The sequence below is a fragment of the Desmodus rotundus genome, chromosome Y, assembly GCF_022682495.2.
Source record: "Desmodus rotundus isolate HL8 chromosome Y, HLdesRot8A.1, whole genome shotgun sequence".
Taxonomy (NCBI): Eukaryota; Metazoa; Chordata; class Mammalia; order Chiroptera; family Phyllostomidae; genus Desmodus; species Desmodus rotundus.
Genome location: NC_092332.1, coordinates 3,203,429 through 3,221,342, shown reverse-complemented (window position 1 = coordinate 3,221,342; position 17,914 = coordinate 3,203,429). Strand labels below are relative to the sequence as shown.

General features: G+C 48.5%; 1 protein-coding gene across 5 annotated transcripts in view; it reads left to right on the top strand.

The window, feature by feature from the left end:
* LOC139440587 (neuroligin-4, X-linked-like) overlaps nt 1-17,914 on the top strand; it is a 354,500-nt gene that overhangs the window by 274,191 nt on the left and 62,395 nt on the right. For all 5 annotated transcript variants that reach the window (XM_071220389.1, XM_071220388.1, XM_071220387.1 and 2 more), the window contains one exon: nt 263-415. In XM_071220389.1, the coding sequence (XP_071076490.1) occupies nt 263-415 (153 nt within the window). The remainder of the gene's footprint in view (nt 1-262; nt 416-17,914) is intronic.

Genomic DNA, 17,914 nt, shown 5'->3' with positions numbered 1-17,914 from the left:
GGTAGGTGCAGAAACACACGTAGGCATACCCCGCCAGATGTCGGTGTGCTTCTCAAAATATCATTTCTGTGAGTAGGAAATGCAGTGACATCGCCCATTTGGCCTAGCTCGCATTGCCTCGGCATCTGTGATTAAAATATACCGGGAACGGTGTCAGTCAGGCCAAAGGTAGGAAGGGTAAGGAGTGCCCGGTGTCCTGGGGGGAACGCCCGTTCAGTCGCTGTGGTTCTTTATCGTTCCCCCACTTCCCGTTTTTCCCCAGACATCCATGATCAGAGCAGTAAGAAGCCCGTGATGGTCTATATCCACGGAGGCTCGTACATGGAAGGCACCGGCAACATCATCGACGGGAGCATCCTGGCCAGCTACGGCAACGTCATCGTCATCACCGTCAACTACCGCCTGGGGATTCTGGGTGAGTCTCCGAGCAGTTCTGCTTTCTCTGTTGGGGGACTGTTTGCCGTGGTGGTACCACCGTCGATTGCTAGGAAGTTCTGCTTTCCAGGGAAGCTGTAGGATCTGTCTGCCCCTTTCTGGACTCTCCAGGGACACAGTGTGCGATGTGCTGTGTGGGCTCCTACACTTGGTCACGGCTGATGATGTGACAATGGCCGTGGAGGGTAGCTTTCTTTGGGACTTGTGTAGATGGGTTGTTTCTTGTGCGTTGGAAAAAAAAATATCTCGCCTAATCTTTTTTTTTTAGCGGATTGTCTGTGTTGGAAGGACCATCCTTTCCACCGATAATGCAAGTTAAGTCTTAGTTGTATTTTGTATTTATGATGAACAGCGACAGCACATCGGCTAAGTGCGTGGGCATTCAAGCAACACAGTTGTTATTTTGCTGTTTCGATCATTTTTCTCCAGCTGGGTATTGGAGTATGTATTTTGGGAGGCGTATTTGAAGGTGTACCTTCGGTGGCTGTCCCTGTTGGGTCGCACAGCTCGGGTGTAAAATGCCCCTTGACCTAAGGAGCTGTGTTGGTTTCCAAGGCAAACATGCAGTGTTGGTTTCTGAGCGTGAGATGTGTATGTCACAGCACCACGGATGAATGGAGCCATCTCTGTTCAACAGAGATGTGGCTGAACTTGTTCCCTCCAAATAGACAGATATTACCAAGAACACTGTATTTTCCACTCGATGTTCTAATTTTATTTTGAGGGTTTTTTTTTCCATTCACCTGTGAAAACATTCACTCACGAAAGACCGCAGAATGGGGTGAGTGGTAGAAATGCATTTCTAACGTAGCAATAAATGCGAACCACTCCCTCCACCGCCTCCCCCGATGTTTCCAAAGCTATTTTCTTTTCCTCATGGGTTGCGCAAGCCAGATATTTGTGGAATAATTTTAGGGAGTTTCACGGAGCGATGACTTTCCAGTCTGAGCGTTTTTTCAGAGCCTTCTGGCTGCTGCCTCTGGCCACTCCTGTCGAAAACAGGAAGTCGTGTTTTCTGATCTTTTACAAAAGGTCCATTCTGAGAGAGAGGTGGGGAGGGAGGAAGCAGCCTGCCAGGGCCCCCGCCTGTGCCTTTCAAAAGGGGCAGTATGTTCCACTGTCCAGGGTAAGCCAGGACCCCGGAGCTGCTCTGTGAACGGAAGAAATGGGCATTCATTGCACAGTCTCTTGCTCTGCTGAAATCACAGCGTATTTCGCCTGCGCGCACACGACCGGTGGGTGTGCCTTAAAAGGGGAGATTTCAAAAGAAATTGATTTTTTCCCCTCTGCTGCCAAACGCAGCTCTACAAGGTAATCTCTTACGCATTTGGCTCACGGGAGAATCAAGTGCTTATCGTGAAAAGGGATGTAGGAGTTTTGAAGCCCTTAGTTATTTGTTTAAAGAGAGAGAGAAAGCTTGCTTTTCGAACTTGCCTCATGGAAAAATACGAAGTTTACCTTTTGCTCTGGAGAGTTTAAGGAAGAGCTCTGGGGAGGTGCGGAGGGTGAGGGGAAGCAGAGACGTGAAAGGAGCCATTCAGCATCTCTGTGCTCCTCTGTTTACATTCCGTGGGGAGCTGCTGTGCAGCCTCAGGAGATCACAGACCCCCTTTTATCTGATGAAGTGACATGGGCCAACTCTGCTGATTGGACGCCGTGATAGAGGCTTCCGAAGGTGACTCAGTTTCTCTTTTTCTCCGATCTTGCATTTGCCACGGTCCCTTTGCAAGCTGGTAGCCCCCAGTCATTTCTGGCTTTCGGGAAATCACTACGATGGGTCTCAAAATTATTCTTAAGTCGTCTGCCTGCAGATATTTAAGTCGTAATCAAATGAAATGTTCATCCCAGTGAGCGCTGCGGGGGCAAGTAGATGGGAGTTCAGCCAAACGTTGAAATACTGTTGAGGTGCCTTTCAAAAATTCATGCATGCAGCCCTGGCTGGTGTGGCTCAATGGATTGAGCACCGGCCTGCGAACCAAAGAGTTGCTAGTTTGATTCCCAGTCAGGGCACATGCCTGGGTTGTGGGCCAGGTCCCCAGTAGGGGGCGTGGCAGAGGCAACCACACATTGAGGTTTCTCTCCCTCTCTTTCTCCCTCCCTTCCCCTCTCTAAAAATTAATAAATGAATAAAAATCTTTTTTAAAAACCTCAGAGAAATCTCCTCTCCGATGCTTATTGATGGAATCATCTCAACGTTACTTATTTAAGGAACCAGGACACCCAGTCACCGTATGATTTCCGTTGTTACCAATCTCACTGGACATCGTATTAATACCGCTATCGATTCAGACAAGTGATCGCCACTGGCCACATACGGAATGGCTCCTACCCATCACATGCCACCCTCTAAACTAAGCCGCCGCAATTTTAAAAATGAGGATCGTCTTGTGAAGTCGGTGAGGTCTTCACATGGGCTTTTTGAAATGCGAGCGTTTTCTTTCATGAGAACCGAGTCACGGTCTTGTTAGCCGTGGACCATGTCCTCGAGCGGGCAGTCCAGGACGCTCCGAGAGCTGCCAGTCTCTCCTTCATGCACTGGGCTTGTCCCAGGCCAGCTGGGCTGCATCATCAGAGCCAGAAAGTGATCGTTCGTACCCACACGAGGTCTCGTGACTTCACGAGTGTTCCATTCTTTGCAAAGACAATGCTGGTTGACGAGCATGTTTCTCACTCGGCCGGCTGTACGTGGTTGTCATTAGGAAGGCGTAGAAATCTAAAACTCGCGTAGCCTGGAATCCGCCTCTTTTTTTAATGGTTGTTCAAACACCTTTGATATAAAAGAGATCTCCTCCCTGATGCTCATTGACGGAACCCTCTCAACATTATTTGTCGACGGTTCTCGCCTCTCCTTTCCCTCGTGACTTGTGTCCAGTTTGCACGTGGCCGGCCGGCATTGTCAGTAGGCTGGGTCCCCCTCCATTCAAACATTCATTTTCATTTTCGTGTAGCTCGTGTGGTAAATGTTTGGTTATCCCGTGCTTGGATGTGTCAGGTATATTTAATGTTATTTTTGCTCCAAAATGGTGCTGTCTGTTGGGTGGACCAAAAAAGTCCATTTAGGTTTTTTTTCCCCATAAAATAAAAGACACGTTTTTCATTTCCACCAGCAACGTTATTGATTTGGCTATTTTGAGTATGTCGGCTCTCCCCTGCATGATACAACATCGATTGTTCTCAGTTAACGTCTCGATTTCATCGCCATTAACGTCAGCTGGTCTACCTGACCTTGGCAGCATCGTCCGGCGAGAAGCCTCCAGCACAGAGCTTTGCACACTCTCTCCTCCACATGCTGCACACATCTCCCTTTTGCATTGGAGTTGCGTTTTTACCTTTCTAAGGCATAACGTGCCCAAAATGTTGCATATTTCCTTCCACCTTCAATGCTAAAATGGCTGCACCCAAATTCACCCATTTTGATAAGGTTTCTTAAAATGCATGCTAATATGACAGCTGTCACAGTACAGCCACACAGAACTGTTTCTGAGGAAGTTAAAGACACCTAAAGCCCTGGCAGAGAGAGCCATCGAATGGAAAGAACCAAGCGAACTCTTTGGCCCACCCCATATATACTGTGTTAGCAGCTATCAAGGGCCTGCGGGGGGCCAGCAACAGGTTGCTGTAGGTTTTACTCGACTTAACCCCTGAGGAGGGACCCACTGGCCTTGCTGACAGGGACACGAAGGCCCGGCGCAGGTGGTGGAACTGAGTCACCGAGATACCGTCTGTCGGCATCAGGCCTGGGAGCGGCAGCAGGTGTCACGGAAGCCAAGGCCCCAGCCTTCCTGTGCCATTGCGGCCTCCAGCCTGGCCGTCGGTGCCAAGTGTGAATGAGCTCAAGTGCAGTGTGAGTTGGGAAACCAGATGCCACCGGAGCACCAGGTGGAGGTTCCGTAATGGCACAAAAAGATGTGGCAATTGCCCTGATACAAAATCGTGACTCGGCACTTCCAGGGTATCTGTATGTTTCTCCAGGGGGGTGCTCGCTGGCTGAATCGCTCGTGCTTAGCCATGACGGTTGGTCCGCGATGGTGAGTGCCAGGGATGGTGGTGTCTGTGCCGGCAGTGGCGATTGTCACATCAAAGACCTAACGCTCTGTCGCTAAGCTGGGTGTGTTCCTGCTGCCACCATCCAGGGACCCGATGTCCCGTAAATAAAGTTCAGACCTTCGGCCCAAATGATGATTCAGCAGATTTCTCACCTGACAGGTGTCTCGTCGTCCTAAGTAATGTTACCTAGAGGTTTATATCATTGACTTTTTCAAGGATTGAAAGCATCAGAAATGCCGCCTTGTTTTCCAGGTACAGTGTAAGCTACTGGCTGCAAAGGTTCTTTCTCAGGGAAGGCTGGGGGACAGCCGTCTGTGTTCTGAAGGTCGCCTTTTCTCCAAGGTCATTCATCGTGTACGTCCACGTCATAGTTTTGCATGTGAGACAGAAATGGTTGGAAGTGAAGGCGTCGTACATGCACACAAAGAGAGCACGGGCGTCCGTTGTGGTGTGTGTGGTCAACTGCATTGCTCTGGACTCCGGGGGGGGGCGTTGCGGCTTCCATCGGACGGACATGCACGCTGGGTGGGCGGTGTCTGGGGTGTCAGCCCGAGCCCTTATCCCCGTGAGATGCTGGGGTCCCTGCCCGAGTCCATTGAACAGGAGGAGCTGGGACTCACTGCAGAAGAGGATCGGTAAGTTCCCAGCAGCACCTGCAGTCTGGATTCCGGGTGCGTTTTTCGTCAGCGATACCTTTGTGGATCACCGTAACGCACTGGCTACCTATCCTCTGAAAAGCATCACGTTGCTGTAGAGATGCTATGTGGCATCCTCTTTCATTTGGGAGTTCAAGCTGGTTATTATTTTTTGGTATTTACTGTTTTTTTTTTCCTAAAGATATTTTTTCTCTCTTTTATTTTTCTGTTTTATTAGCATTCTCTTTTTTTTAATACGTATTTTTATTTTTAATTTATTTATTTTAGAGAGAGGGTAAGGGAAAGAGAAAGAGAGGGAGAGAAACATCAATGTATGGTTGCCTCTTGCGTGCCCCCCAGAGGGGACCTGGCCCACAACCCAGGCACGTGCCCTGACTGGGAATCGAACCAGTGACCCTTTGCTTCACAGGCCAGCAATTCTCTTTTAAATGACATGTGGAGCACACCTTATTTATGACGTCATATGCTCATACATGGACATATAAGGAAAAAATCTTCCCTTTCAAGGATTTTCATGACCGGATGCTACCTTCCAAACTGCTTCCTCCTCTTCTCTCTGATTTCCCCTGATTTCATTTCTGAAACTGGAAAAGTTTCCTTTCTCCATCTTCACAGAAATTAAGTTCGACTAAGCTGCAAAAACAAACCAAGAAACAAACCCCCCCAAAACCACAGGGCAACGTGAACCCCAGGTAGCGAGCCTGGGTAGAGTGTTGTGCGTGGGGAAACGTAAATCCGGGAGGGAAATGAAAGGACTTTGGGAGAAGGGTGAGAAACCGCAATGCAGGGGCAAGATGGAGTCGGACCTCGTGGCAGGTGGTGGAGGTTATCAGGCAGCCGGCGGACAGGTCGGGGGACAGGGGGCTGAGGGACAGAGCCGGTCGTGTACGGCAAGCAATGCAGAAATAGCATGGAGACACGGGAAAGGGGCGGAGACACCCGGGAAGAAGGGACATGACTTCTCAGATGCCAAAGCCGTGCAGAGCAGAAAACCCAAGAAACTTTTAACAAAAGACAAAAATTTTCACTGTCTTCTTTCTCAGTGGGTGTCTACGCTTTCAATCCTCATTTGGAAACACCGTGATCGGTCTGTTTGCTGTGGCTGATGCGGGCAGGAACTGGAAGTCTGGCTGTGACAAAACATCATGGTTTTGCCTATTTTGCCTTTTTAGCTTCTGTGTTTTAATGCAGCTTCCATTGTCTAGTCTTCTTAGTCGCAGAGGAATACAGCAAAGTGCTGGAACAATCACGAACTTCGCTCTTCTGCCTCCTCGTGGCTAAAAATGCCCATTGCGTTCCTGTGCTTAATTCAGCACAGGGGACGGTTTACTGAGTGGGGGGCCCATGTTTGGGGGACTTGCGAGGGGCCCGTGAAGTTTCATTTGAATAAAGCCAACACGACCCCTCGTTCTCAGGAGACTGAGGGGCATGGAAGAAAGCAAGCTTCAGGAAATGGCAAACCAAGGGATATTTTGCGTGAACAAAGTCAGGGTGGATAGAAAGTAGAGGACTCTTCTTTCCATTTCGAATGCACAGAGCCGTGAGCCAGAAATTCCAACTTCTTTTAAGGAATCCTGAATTGTTCACAAGGAGATCAAGAAAAATTGTACATCCGAAGCCGATATAATTTTACTCTCAAGTGTCACTCCAATAAACTCAATAAAAAATAAGAAAAGGAAAAAAAAAAGATTCGGGATTTCTTTAAACAAGGGGGGACTTTATCTAACCCTGCACAGCCATGGCTGGAAATCACAGTGTTCAGTCATACTTGATCGAAGAATTGATTCCATAAACTAGAGGCTCGATTCAGTAATTGCCACTTAATCGATTCCACCGTGTCCTTTCAGCCTGGCTTGGTAGCAGCTTCAAAAACGTTCTTTCCCAGAAATATTTATGTCCAAAACTGAGTGTCCTTAAGATTCCTAATTCTGAAGGAACCACGTAGCTTTTCTCACCTCTGTGCCTTTTCTTCATTGTGCTTCTCCCGGCGCGTTTGAAGGGTGGATGACTTTGGGGGGGATTCAGGTGAGATGGGCTCTCTCTCAGGTACTGTTTGAAGGGTCGATCATTTTTAATTTATTTGGATAAGATAGTCTTTCTTTGCATCGGCGGCAAAGCATCATTCTGAAGGAAAATGAGAGAGGGACGGGTATTTGAGCTTGGGGGCATCTGGGAAGACCTACCGAGAAGCATTGAAATGGAGCCCCCCAACATACGTCTGCTCCCCCAAGATAGGTTCTCTCGATTGGGGTGAGCCGGGAATGAAGATTCTGGCGATGATTCGGTGAGAGAAATGGTTTGGGAACCATCCCTAAGAGATGAGGGGCTGCCTGCCTTGTGCGAGCCCTCCCTCCCGTCCCTCGCTAAATTCACAGAAATTACTTTGGTCACGTCAGACGATGGAAAAATCTGGAAAAGGCGGTCTGAGTGGGAAGCTTAAAGACGGCTGAGGCTGAAACACCCCAGGACTACACGCATTCCCACCCACACATCATTTTTCTTTCCTTCTGGCATTCGCCTGAAACCCTGGCGCGGGGCGCTGCGTGGGAAACCCGACAGGAATGCGCACACCCCGTAGCATCGCTGCCCCCCGGGGCCATTCAGTTCCGCTGTTACCCTTTCTTGTTCTTTGTCTGCCCAATCACCGGTAATTACTCACTGGCTTTGTGGAGCTGGGCCCCAGGTAGCCCAAGGTGTGGGTTCCAAGTGAGTTTGTGAAGCAGCACAGTGTAACCCGTACAGGGTAGACACGCTGCGTGCTGGCAATAGACGTGTGCTTTCTCTCTTTTTTAATTTTAATTTTTTATTGTTATTCAATTACAGTTGTGTGCCCTTTCTCCCCATCCCTCCCCCCCACCCCAGCTAAACCCACCTCCCTCCCCCACCACCACCCTCCCCCTTGATTTTGTCCCTGTGTCCTTTATAGTAGTTCCTGTAACCCCCTCTACCCACTGTCCCCTCCGCACTCCCCCCTGCCCATTGTTAGATTGTTCTTAACTTCAATGTCTCTGGTTATAATTCGCTTCCTTTTTTCTTCTATTTATTATGTTCCAGTTAAAGGTGAGATCATATGGTATTTGTCCCTCACCGTCTGGCTTGTTTCACTTAACATGATGCTCTCCAGTTCCATCCATGCTGTTGCAAAGGGTATAAGCTCCTTCTTTCTCTCTGCTGCATAGAATTCCATTGTGTAAATATACCATAGTTTTTGGATCCACTCATTTGCACAAATGTTGGAGAGGATGCGGAGAAAAGGGAACCCTAGTGCACTGTTGGTGGGAATGCAGACTGGTGAGGCCACTGTGGAAAACAGTATGGAATTTCCTCAGAAAACTAAACATGAACTGCCCTTTGACCCAGCAATTCCGCTGCTGGGATTATACCCTAAGAATCCTGAAACACCAATCCAAAAGACATGTACTTTCAAATGACATTCCATCGTAGAATACTCATTGCGTGAGTCGGGGAGAATGCTCAGGGCAGTTTGTGCCTCGATTAAAAATAGTACTAGCTGTTTTGGAGAGAAGGATGCAACCCCCAGTATAAAAAAAATCAGAAAAATTGAATACAGGAAATGCAACAATCTTATGCCGTTACAGCCACTGGACGTGGCGGGGCGAGGGTCTCCGTGCAGATAAACCAATCGAAAGGCTGTATGGACTTCTGAAATTATTGGAGGTGATGTACACCGGTTGTCGCAGTGTTCAGCGCCACGGCTGCATGTTGTGTTCCACGTTCAGAGGTCACGGACAGGCGGCTGGGTGTGTGAAGTGCGTGTGGTCACACACAGGTGGGTGGGTGGCATGAACTATGACAGAGACACGTTTTACTCTGGACCTGAGGATGACATCCTCTCCCTGGGAAACACTGCGCATTCTCTGCAAAAAAATAAAATAAAATAAAATAAAATAAGTAAATTTAAAAACCAAAAAGAAAACACTGAGGTCTGTACTGCACTTAGGAGAGGAGTTTGGAATGGGGAAGACTTTCCGGTTGGGATGCAGAAATGTTTCTGTCCTTCGATGTGACTCTTACTTTCTTACTAAAATATCCCAGTAAGTGTTTAGACAAGCGTTTAGATTGTTTTTTCCCTTACACATGTAGCCAGTGTGTGTATAAAATTACATATTTACGTAGTATCACAGTAATACATGCATGGTGCAATCATGTGTACATTATATATGATACCTTGTTACACACGGTTGTATACTCTCCCCTGTGTTTTCAGCACACTTCAGCAGAATGCCTTTTCCTCTGCGTTTCTGAACCCCTAAGTATTGTTCGGAAACAGCCTCCCTCCTTTGCCCTAGTGCTCCTTTATTAAATCCGTTCCTAGGAATCACGTGTTGGCAAAAAGAAATCTTGAGCCAACAGCCGCTCCTGACGTCTACGTCCCTTTTTTCCCCGGGTTTCTTTTGTTTGTTTGTTTGGTGTTTTAGTCCTCCAAGGTCCAGTCTTCCCTCTGTGCCCGAGTTAGCCAGCCCGCATCCTCCCTTTTCATCAGTGTTCTTCAAAGCGTGCCTTCGAGGACCACGCGTGTAAATATTTTCTCTATGTACTTGCTGAGTATCCAGGTTTTCAGATGCATTCTGCACTGTGGCGTTCTCTTCGGTGACCGCAGGGGTCTCCCCACCCCCGCCGCTGCCCCCTGTCCGTGAGCTTCCCTGCAAACCCTTCTGTGCCGTGTGCGCACCTGCAGTGCGCATTTCAGGGTCCTTTACTGTGTTCGCAGAGTGACTGCCCTTCAGCGCCGTCTGGTTTTCGAAGGTTTTGAAGGTGCGCAGGTTATTCCTCCAAGAAGGAACCCAATCCGTATTCGCCCCTGTCCCCAAAGATGTGGTCCACTCTGCAGATGTGCCAATTCCTAGAAACGGAATCACACATGTGTGTGCATCGTCGTGTGACTTCCGTTACTCAGCTTTGCGTCTTCCCAGTTCACACACTTGTCAGCATTTTGTTATTTTTTACGTGCAAACAATATTTCATTGTATGGACAGAACGTATTTGAACTGTTCGTCTTGGATGGGCGTTTGAGTGTTTCCCGCGGTTCGGATGTGGCGAGTAACATCGCTAGGAACCTTCACGCACAGCCGTTTGTGCCGGGAAGCGCTCTCATTTCTCCGCAGTGCACGCCCAGGGCGCAGTTGCTGCACGGTGTGACAGCTCCGTTTAACCATTTCGGTAACTTCCAAACGCTTCTCTAAAGTGGCTGTTTTTCTAACTGTCTCGTACATTCCTGCCACCATAAGGGGCCTGATTTCTCTACATGTTAACACTCACTTGTCCTTGTCTGTCTCTATACCCCACCTTGCAGGGTGTAACGTGGTGTCCGATTGGATTCCCGTTTCCTGATTGATGAGAACATTGAATGTGTTTCCACGTGGACATTGGCAATTTCTGTATCTTCCTGGGGGAAATGGCTACTACTATCCTTTGCCCGTTTTTCATTGGGGTATTCATGCTTTTCCTACCGAGTTCTTGGAGTTCTTTTTACAATAACGTATTCTGGATCCACGTTCTTTACCAGATATAGAACGTGTAAATAAATACATATTCCCATTTTGTGATTTCCCCCCACGTTTTTGATGGTAGCCCTTGAAGCACAAATTTTTAAAATTCGGATGCAGGTCCATTTATCTACTCTCTCTCTTCTTGTTTTGCTCTCTCTGGGGCAGGTAAGAAGTCTGTGCCTAAGCCAGGGTCACACCCACGCACTCACATTTTTTTCTAGCAGTTTTACAGTTGTGCACCTTATTCTAGGTCTTGATTTGGCAGTATCAGCTGAGGAGTTTTACATCTGCATTCACAGAAAGGTGAGCCTGTGGATCTCTTGCAAGGTGTTTGATTTAGGTAGCAGGGACGAGTCGTATCGTGGGAGTGGAAGGTGTTCTCTCCACGTGTCTTTTTCCAAAGAGTTTGTGAAGGATTGCAGCCGCTTTGCCTTGAAAACAAACGGTGTGCTTCACCAGGAAATCCGTCTGGGCCTGGGGCTTTCTTTGCGCAGAGGGTTTTCGTGACTAACTTGCTTTCTCCACGCGTGGTTCTACTCAGGTTCTTGTCGTCTGTCCTTTGCACCTGCAGGATGTCAGGCATCAGGTGCACGCCTCGGAGGTGGCGCCCTTCGCGTCCCACCTCTCATACGGGTCTCTGAGCTCCACTTACGTCTCCAGCTTCCACCCACCTGGAGCCTGTTTCAGTTGAAATTTCAACTGGCTCTTTGACCCGAAAAGGCCCCCGAATGCTCATAAAATTGGCTGCTGAAGGGCCAACTGCAGAGTGCCTTTGTCTCCTTCTCACCATTTAGGTCCCTGAAAGTGGAGTCCCCGGCTTCCTGTACCTACGACTCTCCATGATGGCTGTTGTCACCCAACCAGGCTGGGCCACCCAATGTCTCGCACGAGCCCAGTGTTATAATGACGGCCCATCCATGCTGAGCCCACTGCGCTGTATTATTCCCTGTGGCCCGTCCCTAAATACAGGTCTGTGGCCACCCCCCCGCCATCCCGCTGTGTCCCTCTCTCGGAACTGTATAACCACGGCACTGACCCAAGGACGCAAGGACCAGTCAAGTGTCCCTAGGAGGGTGGAGTCCCATCAGAGCCTCCAAACTGCATGCATTTCAACCAGTTCACCGTGACTGGGGCTGGATTTACCCATTGCAGGCTCGGGGATGTACGTTTCTGAGCTGATACCCGATGCCTCCTCGTCTGCCAGGAGACCAGCGCCGAGCAGACAGCGAGGCAGATTTATTTGTGGACCGGCAGGCACATAACATCTCACAGCCGGCGATAGAATTTTGTGAAGGCATCCTTCAGCAGTGAATTGGCAAGCGTAATGTTCCAGGTTGTGTAGGGAATTATAAACTATACTAATAAATTATAATAAGTACGTAAATGACAGAGAGAGAGGAGGGGTTGGATAATGTAAGTGAGAGTTTCCCTACTCTTACAAAGATAGCCGTTGCCAAGGAAAATATAAGAGTTGATTTCATTCAAGAAATACATACTAGCCCTGGTTGGTGGGCTCAGTCGATTGGAGCATTCTCTTGATACCCCAAGGCTGTCAGTTCAATCCCTGGTCAGGGCACGTACGAGAATCATCCAAAGAATAATAAATGAGACAACAAGTCAATGTTTCCCTTTCTCTCAAATGAATAAATAAAAATTAAAGAAAGGAAATACACATCAAAGACTTCCTGTTTGCCACATGAGCAATCCATTAGAAATAGAACAGCAAAATAAAAAAAACAAAAAACCCTAAGCATACAACATTTTTATCCCAATGAGGGGGGAAAAACCAGACACGAATCATAATAGCATAGTGTCTGTGCTGTGGTGTATGCCTCTCAGGCTCAGTCGGTCTGTGTTGACATATATTTACAGTTTGATGTATATTTGCATATCGTCCCTCGTCTCCATGCACTGGATGCCAGGACTTCCTCTGGCCCCGGTCTTGATCGCCAGCCATGTTCCAGGTGGTGCTCCGTGTCCCCTCCTGCAGGGGCAGAAGGAAGGACCTATCTGCAGGAGAACCGCCTCCCTTTTGTGTATCTTGCTTGTCTGAGAAGAAGCTTACAGAGCAGTACGGTCCCCTGTCCCTGAATTCATTCTGAACCATAAAATTCACACCCAGTTGCGAACTGCTTTGTTTGCTGGTGTGGACAGTAGAGACGTCGGACAATAGAGACGTCTTCTCACCCAGGTCTGAGCTCCTTCCCGGCTGGACAGCAGAGCTCCGACCTCGTGTCTGCGGGTCATGAACCCCTTCTGGACGATTGGCCGGTCAGATGTGTTTCACTCCGAATCGCAAAATGAAACCTCATTCACAAAGAAGAGGATGTGTTTACTGAATCATTTTTTTTTTACTGCGGTGTCATTTCCTGGCTGTCGGAATCTGTGAATAGCTAATTTTATGTAAAATATGTTGATTTTCACTCCTTACATTGCGCAGCTGCTCCCTCTTCTCAAATCCTGAAGGTTCCATTTCCCTCAAAGCACCTATGTACACAGGTGTCATCAGTTCAAGTCTGGTCTTCGAGGCGTGCCTCGGTTAGCCCGAACGCAGAGAGCTCAGGGTCGCCTGCAGCGTGCATCTCAGCCGAGACCCAGGTCTGCAAAACACTGAGCAACCTCTGCGTCTCCGTACTCCGTTACATGTTGAGAACGATGAACACAAACCAAACACAGTCCTGCTGGCTTACTGTGCACTTTTTTTCTTTCCCTTTTTCCATGGGCGATTTCAACAATTACGACAGTGGCAATAATTGTGGGTGTTTTTCTTTTTATTTTCCAAGAGCTGTCCTACATGTTTGCAAATGAGTGGCAGGTTTCTTAGGTGACACTGAAATCTCAATGTAGTCGTGTCCAAGGGAGGCCGTGGCAAATGTCCACAATTGTGTGGCTTGAACCACAGACACCCACCCTCCGCCGTCCTGCAGACCAGACGTCTGAGGTCCAGGGGTCCCAGGGCCGCGCTCCCTCCACAGGCTCCAGGGAGGCGCCTTCCCGCCTCTTCCAGCTCCGGGGGCTCCAAGCGTCCCCGGGCTGGTGGCCTCGTCCCTCCCGTCTCTGCCTCCATCTCCACGCGGCTTCTCCTCTGTCTCTGTGCACCCTTCGTGTCAGGAAACCCCTCCTTGGCCGTCGGACCACGCCAATGGGACCTGATCTCATCTGGAGGCACTCACTCATTGCATCTGCAGAGAGTCACTTGCAGACAAGGTGGCATTCTGAGGTGCCACGTGGGCATGACTGCTCAACCCGCGCTCCCTGCAACGGGTCAGCACTGGCCCACGTGCCGTGTATTGCCGTGTATAATGCAGGCGGTTGCACCCAAACTTGTGAGTCACAGGTAAGGGTGCACAGCATACCTGGGTATAATGGTGACGTACCATGGCTATAATAACGGGTGTCATAATCCTGTGTGTAAATGCCCACAGAAAGATGGTGTGTGTTGTACACGGGGAACACGGTTGTGCGGACAGAGGGGTGTCTGGTGCTGGTGTTCCATGTCTTGGGGTATCATTGGGTCCAGGATGAAACCTGGCCCCCTACCGGCCGGTTCACATTCATATCACCTCCTCGCACCTTCTTGCTTCCTCTTTTCCTTCAGATAATGCATTTCCAGTAACGAAGCATGCAGAAGTTGACTTTCTGCGTGCTGAAAACTTCCCCACTCCTTTCGAAAGCACCCTGTGTATTTTTCCCTGTTGGCCACAAGACGTATGCCTTTGTTCCAGCAGCACATAAAGCCGGAGCTCCCCTTTCCTTCTTACATTACTAAGCTATAAATACAAAGCGTAAAGTGTCAGTTCGCTTTATTCTTCCCACCTTCTCCCCCTATTATAAAACCCAATTATAGATGCTCGTTAATGCCCTTGCTGAGAATTGCAGGTGAGCCACCAGCCAACTCAAATGGAGACTCCTGAAAAATAACAGGCAAGATGAATGTGGGTTTTTTTTTTTAAAAAAACGGCCTTTTCCAAATACAGCTCAAGTTTCCACGCCACTCCCGGACTTTTAATGAAAATCAGCCCGCCACGCACACGCACACAGGGGCGACTTTTTGCTGGTATGATGACATCACCTCGCTGTTCTTCCAGATGAGTGCCTGGCTGGGGAAAAGGGGAAGGTTCCTTGTAGAGAAGTTCTTTCGACTATATCTTTGTATTTCCTAGAATAATTTCAGAGACTCCTACTTCCTGAGCACAGATAGGATGGGGTAGGGATTGTTGGTAGAGTTATTTGAATGGAAATAAACTTGCTTTCCTTTTGGACAGTAGTGTTTTTTTTTTTTTTTTCATTGAGTTTAGAGAGGAGGAGGGGGAGAAAAAGACAGAGAGAGAGAGAACCTCAAACTTGTTGTTCCACTAATTGATGCATCCTTGGCTGAGGCTTGTACGTGCCCTGACCAGGGATCAAACCTGCAACCTTGGTGTATCAGGACGATGCCGTATCCACCTGAGCTACCCTTCGGCAATACCGACGCACCCTTTTCCCGGATTGGCAGAATTATTTCTTTTAATGTGAGGGGTTCTGTGGGCAAGATTGCTAGTCGTTTCCGATACTACTCGTCCAGTTAATCTTTCTTCCATTAATTTACATGAAGAGCTTCTTGAGTCGGAGATTTTTTTCCCAGTTACATTGAAACAAAACCGGCATGTAGCCGTGTATTCGTTTTAGGTGTACAGCACAAGGTAACACGTGTGTGTGCTGGGAAACGTTGAGCACAGTAAGTGTGGTTAATAGACGCCACCTTAGGTCGGGACACTTTGTTTCTTGGGAGGAAAATGTTTCAGATCTGCTACTGGGAAATCATCGTCTTGGCTCAAGTGTAGCTGTAGAGATGGCTAGAAATTTGAGATACCGACATGCTACTGTTGTTCGTGGTTGGAATCCCCTCTTCCTTGAATTCCCGGTGTGATTTCTCTCTGCTGGGACTCGGAAAGAGAGCAGGGGTGCGGGGTGTTAGGGACCATTGTCTTAAAGCCACCCTTTGAAGTCCCATTTTGGAATCTCCTCTGAGAAACGGCAAGGATGGCATCTCGATATGAGTCATCGCTGAAGTGATGCAGGGAAAAAAAACCATCTGTGAAAGAGTGTAACGAAAATATTTAATGCACAAGTCTGTCGAAAGCCCGGCTTCCTCACCCAGCTGTCACTTCTGTTCGATGGCGGGCTAGGGGTGGAATCCGGGGGGCTGCCAGAGCCAGGGCTTCACACTGTGGTGGATGGTTCATGAAGGGAATTCTGGGGGGGCGGAGAGTCTTAGGCGTGGGTAAGGGCAGAGAGAACCCCTGGCAGCAAGGTTGCTGTGGTCAGTGGGGTATTTTCGGACGCTGCCGTCGGCACGGCAGCACTGAGGCTAGCCAGGTGCACGCCAGTCCTGTCCTCCCTCACCTGGCTGATGCGGGGAAGGTGAGACCTGCCTGGCGTTGTGTGCTGCTCGCTTATTGGTTTGACTGCATCAGGTCACAGAAGGCAGGCTCGCACCCGGGTTCAGCAGTTCGCTACCTGAGCCTGTGTCTCATGTATAATGTGCACCGTGTGTTGGTCAGACCCACGTTCTTGGTCCAGACTTCGAGGAAAAAAGAAATCTTCCACGTTAATTGTTTAATTCCTTTTTTTATTCATTTATATTTAGAAACAAGCCCGGTGATCGTTTTCCAGGGTATTATTTTGACCATACGGATATCGTTATTGCTGTCTTAGAGTTACACTTTTAATGCATAAGCATAAATGAAATAATTAAAATCATTTGGGTAGATACAGGGTTAGTACTACTCATGTACAGTGTACTTCCTTATTTTTTTCCCTCAAATATTTGGGCAAAACAGTGCACCGTATATGCAGCCAAACACAGGGTAACTGGAAGGGTGAGAACGGACGTGATGGAACAGGGGTGCACGTGGACGTTAGGGTTCTGAGGCGTCTGTTCTGGCCCTACACGGTAGATGTGAGTGTGGTTCAGATCAGGGTTCCATTTTTTTTAATCCTCACGTGAGGTTATGATTCACTGATTTTAGAGAGAAAAGCAGGGTGGAGATGGAGAGAGAGAGAGAGAGAGAGCAGGAGAGAAAGAGAGAGAGAGAGACATCAACCTGAGAGAGAAACATCGACGGGTGGCCTCCTGTATGTGCCCTGACTGGGATTTGAACCTGCAGCCTTTTGGTGCATGGAGTATGACCCTCCAACCAACCTAGCCAGCCTGACAGAACCTTTTTTTCTTAATGTTTAACTTACTCATTGACTCCAGAGAGAGAGAGAAACACTGATGTGTTGTTCCACTTATTCATGTATTCATTCGTTGATTCTTGCCTGTGCCCTGACCAGGGATTGAACTCACAACCGTGGCGTGTGGGGTTGATGCTCTCATCCACTGAGCCATCCGACCAGGGCAGCGTTCAATGTGACTGAAACAGGGAGCTCGGGGGCTGCAGTGAATCGCACACTTTAAACGGTTAATTTTATGTAGATGTGACACGTTATACCTCAACCCAGGAACAAGTGTGAAACCACAGGAGCCCAGTGTGAAGCCAGTGATTAACCGGGGACTTCTGAAGAAACCAGACATTAAGCAAACCCAGTGAACACACACCCCCTGCTGAACTGAGGAAGCAACACAAACGCGGCCCCGGGGATCTGTTCCCGCCTGTCCTATCCTCTCGGTGGTATTGTATCGCAAGGGTGGACTTGACCTTGAACTGCTGAAATGTCTCGATCAGATGTCAGAGCGAGCTCGCGTTGCTGGCGGAATTTCTATGCGTCCAGTGGGCGGGAAAACCTCATTTTAACAAATTTCCTAAAAACTGAACTTGGGGAAAAGCGAGAATTTTTGTATGTCTCCGATTTTCTGTTGCTATCCATCCCTGCAAGCATTCACTTGGCCACTACTTGTTGCAAAGATGCTGTTTCCAGGGCTGTGCACGTTTTACTTTGTCTCTGCAGCCGCTAATGCGTTAGCAAGGGTGTCTTGTTTAACTTCACGGAGTTACGAGATTTATAATTTAAGCATGCGGAACTCACACCGCACTGGGTAGCACTCCCCACCTGTGGGAGGGATCGATGTGCAGTCTCAGCTTGGAGATACTCGTCTGACCCAAAGGAAAGACCGGTGTGAACGTGTTTTGTTCCCGACATCGTTTGTCGGCCACAAGCAAACAAGCGTCGCGGAGCTGTTGGCTCACAAAGAAGAGAAGGAAAAAAATCATACTCCTATTAACATCGTTTACCAAAAACTCCATGGCCATGACACTTTAGAAAATAGAGTTTCCAAAGTAA